Genomic DNA, 13,587 nt, shown 5'->3' with positions numbered 1-13,587 from the left:
TTTACCCCCCCCACGCACTATTTAATGCTGGTACCCATTTATATACCTGGGTAGACCCATTTATACACCTTGTGAAAGAGAAACAAGAGAGATTAAGAGCTTTGTCTAAGGGCACAACACGATAGCACAACCTGCTGGGATTTGAACCTGCAACCTTCTGATTATGAGTCTGAGCCCATACTGCTAGTCCACTGTGCCCTCATAAATGTTTATTAATAGAGTGCCATAAGATTAGCATTGCTACAATCAAGGAAAAAATGTTGCCAAACTTTCAACATGTTAACATCAATTGCTTTCTCTGTACAGTACAGTGTTGAGCAACCATGTCAGCAAACCTTAAAGACCCCTCAACATTGATATGTGGCAGGGGTAATATGGCATAACTCTACATCAAATACATACAGTCAGTCTAGTACAAAGTACCGGACGCGGACGCTACACATTGTGCCGACTTTGAAGGCACACATACCTGCAGCAAAGACACAGCACTGGCACGCACTGTTTACGCGCTGTATATGCGTAGCGTTGTCACTTTGTACTTCAGAGTGGACAAACTGTAGCAAACTTGTGTAACTCCGATGCGGGGTTGTGGCATGGTGCTTATTTTTAAAAAAAACACAGCACACAATCAATGTGAAATCATTTGCTTCCCACTTCATCCAATACAATGTTGAGCAAAGTCATGTCAGCAGCACTCAGCAGCAAGATCCCTTAATGTTGATTGATGGGGAAGTGACATAAAGAGCTGATGTCTGCTTTAAGTTACATGGCATACTTGTGTAACTCGGATGCGGGGTTGTGGCATGGTGCTTATTTAAAAAAAAATACACAAGTGTGCCAACTATTTCTATTCTTTGATTGTAGTTGAGTACCCACATGCTAAAATAGTAAAAAATAAACTTCTTCTTTATTTTAGATGTTTGAGATTACAATCGTTGTCATTAGAGGACTGCAATCTACATTCCTCCCTGGACCTATGTGCTGGCATTACCACAAATGCACCAGGTATATCATCTGTGTGTCTAGAAAACTGCATGGGTGTGAATGACAATATGGTTCAGGTAAGCTGCTATTGCAAAGGTAAAACTTATGGGATATATATTTTGATATCATGTAGATTGTGTCATGGCCAATTGTAACTTTTTTCAAAATATACTCCCTGCCAAAAAAAAATCTAGATGCTTGCACAATGCAGAATAAACATGTTACAATTCTATTCCCATTTGCCGATGGCATTGGGCTATTCGAGATAAAATTCATACACCCTTACGGAAGACATGATCTTAATCTCCCACACAAGGTGTTGGTTTCAAATGGAGCCTCCCATTCAGGTAACCCCATTTGAAATTCATATTCCCTGTATGAATGAAAGATTTAAGGTCATGTCTTCCACAGGGGGTGTATGGATTTCAACGGGCATAGCTCATTTTAGCATGTATCTTCCAGACTTGAATTTGACATAAGGAGTGCATCAGCAGGAGAAAATTACTCTTCCAAAATATTTTTCCACAGGAGGCCTTGGCTCCTATCTCCTATGTCTTGCTAGTATCTTCTACAGTAAAAGTATTAAAGCCTTGCAGGGAAACGCAATGTCCCTGATTTCAGGGCCTAGATTTCAACGAGAATCACAGAATTGATTATCGTAATGATTCTCATAAGATTCGGTTGCAAGAATCAACATCTCTCATTGTATCATTCTGTAAGTGTAGTGACTATGATGGATTTTGATTCTCGCAAACCAAGATGCAATCTAGGCCATGGATTTTCCGGACGGGACCGAACAGGTATTCGGGTGGGTGGGTACAACTCTAAATAACAATTTTTATGGTTCAGTACATGGATTTTTGCTATGATCAGACCAGACGGACCAGATCTCAATTTATTTGGGTAGGGAATTGATGTTCATTCAGGGCATGCACATGTACAACATATTGTAGACCTATTTACAGAAGAAACAAAGTAAGCTAGCCCTCATGCTGACCACTTTAATGACTGATGATCACTGTTACATCTCTTGATTCTGAGTAGTGAACTATGCAGTGAACGTGTACTGGTAGTCCGACACATTGGCCTATTCCAGTTGAAATCCATAACCCCCTATGGAAGACAGGAGGTATGACTTTCCAATGGGATTACCTGAATGGGTGATTCCATTTGAAATCTACACCCCTTGTGTGGGAGATTAAGGTCTGTCTAACTAACAGGATATATGGATTACAACTGGAATAGCTCATTGCATACTGAAATTACACTATATCAGGTTGGGTTAGATGTAACAAGGAGTGACGGACCAGGGGAAAAAATTGCCCTGCAGGGCTTTATATTAATTCAATGAAGTTGATGCAGTGTTTGTTTATATTCTGCAGATGCTTATCAGAGGTCTACCTGGACTGAAGTATTTAAACCTGTGTTTAATTCAAACAGTGACTGATAGAGTATTTGCCCTGAAAAGAAAACATGGTAAGTTCTTTATTAAATAAGTTGTGGCAACTGATCCAAAGGGATATATACTGGAAGACAGAGATAAAAAGACTAGTTTGCGTCTGACGTCATCTGTCAATCAAACTCGAGCACGGTTTGTTTACAAGTGTCGTGATAATATGAGCTGCTGAACGCGGTGATAAAAGCGGGCGACTTATTGTTAATTTTGCACCTTCTAACATACAAACCATCTCAAAAGTTAGAGGTCTTTATAGTAGGAAACTTTCTTTCGCGAAGGAACCATGTCAACAACGCCTAGAAAAGTTGCTTTGGTTTGTAAAAGTACATCATTTTTTGCCATTTTGTGCTCTTCCTTTTCTCCGATCGGCACCAGATAAATCGACCTTCCTTTTACGCGCTGTTAACCAATCAAGGATCGGTGGGAATTTGATTGACAGTGACGTCAGACGCAAACTAGTCTTTTTATCTGTTTTCAATTGTAGTATTAATTCAGTGTACAACAGTTTCTATCACAGGAACCTAGTTCACTCTGCAATGACTGTAGTGTTTCTGGATATCGGCAGTCCTTGGTATCTTCAGTAGATAGCACTGTGTAATTAAGAAATAAAGGGTAATGCATGATCCTTTACACGAAAATAATGTGTCCGAGGCAGTAAAAACGTAAATAATGGGTGAGGCGCAGCCAAACCCATTATTTAAACGTTTATACTGCCGAGGACACATTATTTGCGTGTAAAGGATAATGCTGCACCCTTTATTTCTATTCTATTACCACAAAATAGTGTGATTTAAGGGGGTACTACACCCCTTGATAATTTTGTGACTATTTTTGCATTTTTCTCAAAAACTAATGAAACACTGGTAACAAAAGTTATGTACATTATAGGGGCATGGAATCCAGTTACTATACTGGAATTTCAGTGACACAAGACAAGTAGTTATTGATTTATTGATCAAATATTGGTTTTCCCTCATTTTTGACTGTAACTCCACAACTATTGTCTGTGCTGAAATAAAATTCCCAGTGCAGTAATTGTAGTCCTTGCCCCTATAATATACATATCTCACTTGTCACCAATGCGCAATAATTTTTGAGAAAAATGAAAAAAATAGGCACAAAATTGGCCAGGGGTGTAGTACCCCCTTAAAGAGAAAATATCAAATTTTTTGCCCAAATATTTCAAGTTGTTTACCACAAGGTAGAGCGCATACGCGTAGCCAAAGCGTATGCACATTCCAATAACACAACCTAACATTCCATTCTCCCCTAAGCAGGTATGCACAGTATACAATAACACACCCCCTGACATTCCATTCTCCCCTACATAAGCAGGTGTGCTGTGCGCTCTGCTGTGCGCTGTGATGATAGAAGAACATAAAGTTCGTTGCCCTTGACACTTTATCGCTAATTAATGGTCTGTCACGTGACGCGTTTCAACAAATCACAGTGCGCGATTTTGAATAATGGGTCGTGGGGGTAATAGAATTCAATATAAAAAGTACTGTCTTCAATATAATACTAATGTGTCTGTGTACTTCAGTAGTAGACTCTGAATTCTGTTTAAATTTTTATTTATTTATTTATTTATTTATTTATTTATTTATTTATTTATTTATTTATTTATTTATTTATTTATTTATTTATTTATTTATTTATTTATTTATTTATTTATTTATTTATTTATTTATTTATTTATTTATTTATTTATTTATTTATTTATTTATTTATTTATTTATTTATTTATTTATTTATTTATTTATTTATTTATTTATTTATTTATTTATTTATTTATTTATTTATTTTACCTGGGGTGACCAATCAATGCACTGTTCAGGTGGCACAAGGCCATACATATAATACACAATAAAAACGGCATATAAAACATTATATCATACGATTGCACATATTACAACAAATTACATCAAGAGCAATACAATAAAAACATCATTTAAGGCATCACAATCCACACTACCCCTGAAAATATCTGCCACAGGAGGAGTATGAAGTTCAAATGGAATGACCACATTTGGCAGTTCCATTTAAATTTCATACACCCTCGGAAAAAGATTCAACCTGAATCTTCCCCTGCAGGAGAGTCAGTTTTAAATGGAGCTGCTAATATGGAAGTTCTCCATTTGAAATTCATACTCCCCCTTTGGAAGATATTTCCAAAATCTTCCACAGGGGTAGTGTGGATTTTAATTTTAAACCTTGGTGTTAGTATAATTGCACATCACAAAAAAACCTTTATCTATTCATGTATGGTTTTGTTTTATTCAGATAACAGGGGTAACATCCCGGGTTCAAATCTCAGCAGTGTTGAGTTGGCTGGATGTCGGCAGCTTAGCAGCACTTGTGTCAGACATTTAACAGAACTGTGTGGACCTAACTTACAAAGTCTCAATGTGGCTAATACAGGGGTGAGTTATATCATCACATCTTTTGGAATCAAACAAATAATAATCAGAATAATATCATACTAGGTAGATAATTTAGTGTTGTTATGTAATCAGTGATAAAACTCAGCTGGGAAATAAATACTTCTTAGTCAGTGGCTATAATTTAGCTTGGCTTAATTTCATTGGTTACTGTATGCCGTCTATCACATGGTAGACAGCAGCAATCGTGTCATCATGGAAGATGCTTGTCGAAGTGCGAGTGTAGCTTGTTCTATAATAATAATACGCAAACGAGTTCACAGTATGCTCAACTAAATGGGTAAACAAGTTACGTTCATTTCAGAAATTGGAGTTTTCATGACGATAACTTAATTTTTGCTAAATAAAACAGTGTTTAGTTATTAAAATAATATTTAACTGACTCAGAATGAGAATTAACGATTCGCCGGCATCCACTACTCAAAATATTGGACCTGCCTGTCGTCTATCATATGGTAGAGGATCCCTTCGGGGCTTGTGCATTAGACGCATCAACATCATCACGCATGCATTATTTTGTCTAATTGTCTAATTAGTTCATTAACCTATAATTGGGTTTCGTACCTATAGATGCCTGCTAATTGACTCACTGTACATGATCCTGTGTCAATATACTGGGGTATCCAAAAAGGTGGTTTTGTTACATTTTGATGTGCAGCTTGGATTTCAAAACACTGTCTCTTGAGTATTCCTTCACTTAGAAGATTCAATTAGGTCTTAAATTGAGGCTAATTTATTCTATATTACTCATGTTTTTATCCTGTTTTAAAATATTTTAAAATTATTTTCTTATGACATTTGGCATGAAATGTGCCAAGGGTGGCTGAAGATTAGGGGAGGAGGATTAGGGGAGGGATTAATATTGTAAATTTGATATAAAACACACTAAAAGAATAAAAAAATAGAAAAAAAATGTCGAAATGAACTCCCAGACATCTAAACCAAGTAAATAAATACAGACGTTCATTTAAAAGACCAATACTTGCTCAGAATGATTGTAAATGTGGAAAAAAGAGGTGGGGTTACATCCTCCCTACTTTGTGATTGTTTTTGCCCGCATTCTCTCATTTTGTAACAAAAAAGGTGTCAAAATGCTCAGGAAGATGAACCACTTCAAATGAGATGTGTAGGTAAAATGTTTGAACCATTTCATTTTTTTACTATATAACACAAAGGTACCCCAGGTTGTGACACAGGACCACATACAAAATACAGGGGGGGGGGAATAATGTTAGGCTATTTTTGTTTTACACCCAATCTCTGTTCTTGCATTTCAGATGGATTGTACTATCCTGTGGTATCTCTCTGGGTATAGCCTCAGCACAGCGGGTCAACTTGCTATATTTGCAAACAAGAACCTCAAGGGAGTGGACAACATGGAAGGCGTACAACTCAAAGAACTTCTTCAAGACTTGCAGAATTTGCAACAGAAACTCAAAGAAACAGTTGAAATATTAGAAGAGGAAGAGGGGTCAAGGAAAGAGGATGGTGATAAATCTGGTGAAGGTAGTCCAGATGGAGGAAAGGTTGATGATAAGACTGGTACAGGTTGTCCAGATGGAGGAAAGGTTGATGATGATAAGTCTGGTAAAGGTAGTCCAGATGCAGAAAAGATTGATGATAAGACTGGTAAATGTAGTCCAGGTAGAGAAGATTTGGAGGAGTCGGGTGATGTTAAAAAGCCTATGCCAGGAAGTCATCTAGTGAAGCAAGGTAAAGATGAAAGTGTTCCAAATGGCGATGCTGAAGAGCTGCAAAATCTGCAACAAAACCTCAAAGAAACAGTTGAGATGTTAGAAGATGAAGAGGTGTCAAGGAAAGAGGTTGGTGATAAGTCTGGTGAAGGTAGTCTAGATGGGGAAGATATGGAGAAGTGTGGTGATGGTAAGAAGCCAATAAAAGGAAGGCATTTAGTGAAGCAAGGTATGGAAGGAAGTGTTTCAAATGGCACTGCTGAAGATGATCACCAACAAACAAGTCAGCAGGAGGAAATGTTAAACTTAGTCAGTGATTCAAATAAAAGGAAGACTGGTGGAGAAGAAATTGGTTCCAAAGATGGTGCTGCAAATCTTATTGAAGTATCTGAGGAGAATGGTCAGGAACAACAAGAAGTGTTGAAAGGGGATGAAAGTAATGTTGATGCAAGGTCAGAAGTTAATAGGACTGAAATGTTGGGCTCATGCCAATCATTGCCATCAGCTGCACCACCACCAACATCATCATCATCACATGCAGATGGTATGAATGAATATCTTGCTTGCCATCAATCACAAGGTGTTACGGAACCTGCAAGAGACTTGGAAGCAACAAGTAGTAAGGAAGGTATGAATAGACAGTATGAGGATGTAAAAACCACCACTGATAAAGATATGGAACGTCAAGACAAAAATCGATGGACTTCCAGTCCAATTGAAGAGTCAGTTGAAATAAGTTATGAAGCTTCAGTGCATAGTGTAAACATTGATGAAGCTTCTAATTCAAAACAAGACCTTGGACGAGATCAGGATAATAGAGAGAACCAAACAACAGAAAAAAGGACTTCTAATTTAATTCAAGAAGGAGATACTGTTAACCAGGAGACAGATGGAAAGATGTCCAATTTATGTCAAGACCCAAGTGAACAAAATCAAAAATATACAGAAAATCAAGCAATTGAAGTACTCATTTCCTGTGCAAATCCAGAAACAGATTCATTACACAGAGAAAATGCAAAGCAGCAAGTCACAGATGACAATAGTTCTAGTGCAAAACAATCAAAATCCAACAGAGTAAGAAGTGAGTTGCCATCTTATCCAACTCAAGATACCAGTGGTGAATGTGCTGTGCATGAATCACACACTTCAAGTGATGTTTTATCCGATGCTTTGACCTCTAATGTAGAAGATTTTGTTGAGAATGTGTTGACTAAAAGCATACTAACTCTCCATGGTGAAGCAGGACATGTGGATACAGTGACAACGTCGCTGTTGGATGATGTTGTTGAACTGGATGCTATCTCACTTGATGTGGGACGGAGTAGTGGCTTGAAGACAAGCTCATTGGAACATGATAGTACCAGACAACCTTGCCTTTCTGATGCATGTGGATCTTCTGGAACAGAATTTGTTAGGACTAATGGTGATGATGTTCCACTACAAGATAATAAGTTTTCACCAGAATTTCCAAGAACTGAAGGTGCTACATGTAGTGTACAAATTAGCAATAAATCTGTGGAGGAAGGTGCAATAACTGATCAACCAATTGGAAGTGTGCTACCTGACAGTGCAATACTAGCAGCAGCTATGCAACAGAAAAATATGCAACTCTCAGGAAAAAGTGCAAATCCCTCTGATCAAAGACTAGCTGATGGAACAAAAACACCAAATGCAAACGACCAAACTGATACCAGGTATGGTCCTCAAAGACTTTATAAACCCACCATAACTTCTTTAGATATAAGCAATATCAAGTTTGATGAGATTTTAGCAAGGACTTGTCTGCAAGAATTTTTCCAGGCTAATAAAGGATTGAAGAAGCTGACGGTATCGTGGAATGAGTTGCAGGATTCATTGCTGCAGATTGTTGCAAAGGCTTCCAGTGAGCTCCAGTGGCTGGCTTTGGTGAGTTAATACACACTACCTCTATTGAAGATTTAGCTAAAGTCTTACACAGAGGGAGTATGGGTAACTTTCATTTGAAATACTCACTCCAGTTGTGGAAGACAAAGGTTTAGCCATATACAGTGAGAGTATGGGTTTCAAAATAATTAAACTTAACCAATACTAGCTCTGTAGAAGATGTTTCTTAAATCTTCACAGCAGTATAAACGCCAGCCCATAAAATTTTCCAATAGTTAAGAGAAAAATTGGGTGACTTTTCGATTATTTGACCTGCAGTTCGGGCTAAAAAAATTTCAGCAACCCTGACTGGTTGACTTTGCATGTACACACATTTCTAATGAGCAATGGGCTATTCCATTTAAAATCCACACTACATGTACCCCTGTGGAAGATTTTGGAAATAATTATCTTGGGGGGGGGTTGAATTTCAAATGGAATGAACACATTAGGCAGCTCTATTTGAACTCATCCTCCCTCTGTGGAAGATTCAGATTGAATCTTTCTCAGAGGGTGTATGAAATTTAATTGGAGCTGCTTAAAGTGCAAAGTTAGTTTTGATTGGATAAGTTTAAATAAGTATTCAATTATGTTAATATTGCAGTGCTTAGAGCACTTTGGGTGTTCCAGTTAATAGACAACACAAGTGGAAAACTCATTTGGTTTCCCTTAACAAAATAAATCGGCAATGAGAGTGCTTGCTTGTACATTTGACAATCCCTTGAAGTAATACTGTCATAGGATTGTAATGTAGTCAGAACTATACTCTGATCAGCTCTTAATAGGCGGGACGCATAACATCATGGATCGATACAGAATGGCGTAAACACAGCTAAGCGCAGCAACTGCGCTTTGCGTTTTGCATGAATGACGCATGCTTTTGTGAATTTACGCGTGCGTAAGTTGGAACTTTATTGACTCGCGCAGTAACAACAACTGAATAATTCCCACCTATTAAGAGCTGATCATAGTATATAACAAAGTGAGAAAACCTGTACCGATCACCTCATTTAACTTGACTCACAGTAAGTTGTAAGCAGCAGCCACATATCTCTTATCAGGTCTGTCACATACAGGCTATGGGTAAACTGCTGGCCTCATTCACCAACTGTCTGGGTTGACAATAGTCTCCTACACAGCCAGTTTGTGTTGGTCTGACACTTGTTGATCCTAACATCCAGTTAATTGATCTTAACTTTTTGGTACTAGCCAGTCGTGTAACTTTTGTTCCACACCCGACAGAAATTTTACAGGCCTAAATTTTTTCCGAAAATAATGTTACAAAAAATGTGAAAAAGAAGATGGTAGATGATAGTGTAATAAGTTTAATACACGTTCGCGATAGCCACATACAGTCTGGCCCGAGTCTAGGTTGACAACTGAGAAAACTATGTGGAAAAAAGTGGAGGACTTTTGCAACCAGATTCTGGTTGCACTGCTTTGCACTGAGACTGCACAGTTTTGTTCAAGTTGACATTTTGACCATGTTTGTAATTAAAAAGGTATTTTTGGAGTGCAATCTTGTCACAATGATGTGGTACACAGGCGTCGCTAGTCAGTCACGCTATGGTGCAAAACCAAAGTCGCAAGAAAATATTTTCATGAGTCCGACACGATATGAACTGTAAGTTATTCAGTCGTCACTATGAAGCGTAACACAAGTACATGCATAGTGTAGACAAGTGATGGATTTAGTCCAGGCTATGCATGGGTATGTAAAGAGCACCCTCCTTAGTTTCTAGCCTTTCATACCCCAATCCAATCATCTGTATACCCTTGAGTATATGATATATTAGTGGTTTGATTATTTGTTGCTTTTTTTTATTCTTATTACTTTCCAGTATGAATGTGAGAGTGTTACCAGTCCAGGCCTGGCACATCTCCTGACAAACTGTCCCAAGATACAAGTGTTAAATCTAGTGGTAAGAATCAATCGGTTAATTATGTTTTGTTTAAGTCTCATCTTCACGTGAGGAATGGTATGAAGTAGTATTTTTTGTGTACCCTGGAAAGGTCTCTAAGGTAGACATCTCACACCTCGAAGTCAAGAAGTCAGTGGAAATCGTAGTGACGGAGGTGTGAGTACCTCGGGCTAGTCTAAATACAAGTATCTTCCTAAATAAAAATATGGCTGAGTTATGTATCTGAAAAGTTGAAAAATCTCATAAGGTCGCGTGTCTTGAGCTCGCCACCAAAAAAAGGTGGCGACGTTACATTTTGCCAAAGTTGACTCAAAACAAATGATGATATCTCTGTCAAACAAGAAGTTATTGTCATGCTTGTGGTCTCATTTTATTGCTAAATAAAATGCACTTTCAACACTGTAAAAAGAAATACTTGAACCTTTTTAATACTGACACTGTGCTTCATAGAATTCAGAATGGGCAGGGTGGCGGTGGTGGGGGATGTGGTGGTGGGGGATGTGGTACACACAAACTCTATGGGATTGGTATTTTTAGTGCGTAATCTGCTTCTGTAAAGGCTGTAAATTGGATTTGGACTCTATTTAGCATCTAAAAGACTCATGGCCTTACAGCTAAACAATTCTACTAATTGTATTTAATCATTTATGGTTGGTTTAGTCTAGAAAATACCAACTTTTCCATACAAAACTACCTGTTGTCATATGAAACACTGTAGTAAGTGATGCAGATGTCTTCAAAATCTAAAAGTTACTGTAAAATTTTAATTACTTATCCTATCATAGTCAAAGTATAGATTTTCTGAAGGGACATTTGACGAGGAATCTAAATATGGACATATTTTATCTGTATATGTTAGGGGGAAAATGTTTAGGTTCAAAATATGTTGAATTGTAAAAAAATCTAACATACTTTGGGACACTCTATATTCCGAGATTACCAAACAGCTGTGATTTTGGTTTCTTCCAAAGTCAGTTGGCGCTCCATATCCTCTAACCAAATAAATGTTGTTTACTTCCAGTTTATAACTGTAAGTAATTGGTAATAAGCAATGCATTGAGTGACCCATTTTTTATCAAAATCCTTTTTATTCCACCCTGTATAACTTGCAGGTCACTCTGTATAATGAGTTGAAATGTATATATTTGAATTGCTTATGCCTTCAGCTTTCCAAAAATGTATACTTTTGCTAGTTTAGGGTTGATAATTGTCGAGATAATCTACATGTAATTAGAAACCCGGTTGGTGTAAAAATTCATTAATATTTGTCATGTAACGGTGGCGAGTTCAGGACACACGGCCATAACAAATACTTGCTTCTTAAAATTTTGTACATACAAAGTGACACTTTTATAAAAAACCACCACAAAAGGAAATAATGGACAGACAACTTGCCCAATTTCTATGATTTTATGAAAATTAGTCACCATTGTTCAAAGTCAATTGTTACTATCTTACTAATTACAATCAATACCAGTACCTAAACATCAAATTATCTGGGTATTTAGGGCATTTTTTAAATATTCAATAGCTCCAAATTATTTTTTTGTCCCATATCTCAATGCATGATTATGCATATTACACTGCTCCATAGGCCGCTGATGTTGTAATTGCGTTCTGGTACACCAGAACGTAATTCAAATTTGACGATATTTTTGCTAAACAAATAAATCTGCAAGAAATATTTGGTACATACACATTATGTAGCCAGAGGATTCCAGTGGTATAAAAGTCTCAACTTTTTTTTAGAAAAGTGGGGGGATGAGGCTGTGGATCACGAAATGCAACAACAGATTAGCTCTTGGCCAGAGCCCTCGGTGTACCCTTTAAGAAGATCCAGTGATCCACGAGTAAAATAAGCAAGTGACTAGTAAAGAAAATGTATAGTAAAACATATGATATCACTACCAGTATGCTAAGGCAAAACTACATTTAGGACATGTTCTCACTACAAACATGGGGTCTCGTACCTAGGTCCGAGTCCACATACAAGTGGACTCGGTCCACATTGATTTCGCGTTCTCACTAACACCAAAATGCTGATGTAGGATCAACTCCACTTACCCGGATGTTATAATATCAAGCACTTGAGGCATGGCCATGACGTCACAAATTCTGTTGCAATGCACGTTTTGAGCGAACTCACAGCATAAATCAAACTTTTACGATAGTAGGGGCCTACACTATCAATTTTAGCTAATTTTGAAAGATCATGTTTTATTTACAGGCCCCTGATATATTTCTTCAAACTATGGATATGGTATTTTGCTATACGTATTTGGAAAAATCTGAAATAAACAGCTCTAAAAACTGTTATTTTATATTGGGCCTATACGTGTAAAATGAGAGAAATACATCGGTTTGTTTAATATTTCTGATTTTGGTCAATCACGCCGATTCACACGCAACACAACCTTACCATAAAAATGGTAATTTTAACTCAGTCTAGCAAAATTGTACACCTCACAAACGATTCATATTAAACCTGAATATCCCTTTACTATCCAGTAAAGCCCAATGTCGCTTTGTTTAATTCTGAAACTTGATAAAATATGTATCTTGCCGCGATGCCGTTGTTTTCACACTGCACGAGAAGCATGCTGCTCATCAAACTACGGCAAGCATCTCAAACGAACGTCGTGCATTTTCCCCTCGACTTTCTGCATAAAAAATAAATGTTGTAAATTACATGAAATAAAGCATGTATAAATTTGTTCTATAATACCAGCTATGAATTTTTAAGTTGAAAATGCATGTTTAAATTTAATCATGGAAAATTATATAATGTAGCCATGTATTATCAGAGAAGATGATAAAAGAGGAGGTCGCTCGCTGCCCACATCAAATAAATAATGTGTGCATCCGCCTATTGATGGAAATAATGATCTAATCCGATTGATCAACTAATACGACAAGTGGCTTTATGAGTCACGACTGTCTAGCTCTAAACGGCGCATGCCCGGATATCAATTTGTTACGTCAGTTGACCATGAAATATAATTTCTGTATTGTTTGGCATGACCGGCTGCTAAGGTTGACCCGAGATCCCTGTGAAATAGACCCTCATTTTGGATCCAAATAGCATTTTTGGACATGTTTGGACATAAAACGGGAGTATATGGAGAAACTGACACGAGTTTGAATTACCTAGTTTTAAGTTTCCGTAAACTGCCGCAAATATTCAAATA

The 13,587-nt window shown here is 37.4% G+C and overlaps 1 protein-coding gene across 1 annotated transcript in view; it reads left to right on the top strand.

The window, feature by feature from the left end:
• Window positions 1–13,587, top strand: part of LOC140143016 (uncharacterized) — a 51,698-nt gene that overhangs the window by 14,963 nt on the left and 23,148 nt on the right. The window contains exons 4-9 of the mRNA XM_072165048.1: window positions 917–1,061; window positions 2,367–2,460; window positions 4,724–4,863; window positions 6,159–8,480; window positions 10,319–10,399; window positions 11,421–11,433. Coding sequence (XP_072021149.1) covers window positions 917–1,061; window positions 2,367–2,460; window positions 4,724–4,863; window positions 6,159–8,480; window positions 10,319–10,399; window positions 11,421–11,433 — 2,795 coding nt within the window. The remainder of the gene's footprint in view (window positions 1–916; window positions 1,062–2,366; window positions 2,461–4,723; window positions 4,864–6,158; window positions 8,481–10,318; window positions 10,400–11,420; window positions 11,434–13,587) is intronic.

The sequence above is a fragment of the Amphiura filiformis genome, chromosome 20, assembly GCF_039555335.1.
Source record: "Amphiura filiformis chromosome 20, Afil_fr2py, whole genome shotgun sequence".
Lineage (NCBI taxonomy): Eukaryota > Metazoa > Echinodermata > Ophiuroidea > Amphilepidida > Amphiuridae > Amphiura > Amphiura filiformis.
This window is presented reverse-complemented; position numbering and strand designations above follow the sequence as displayed.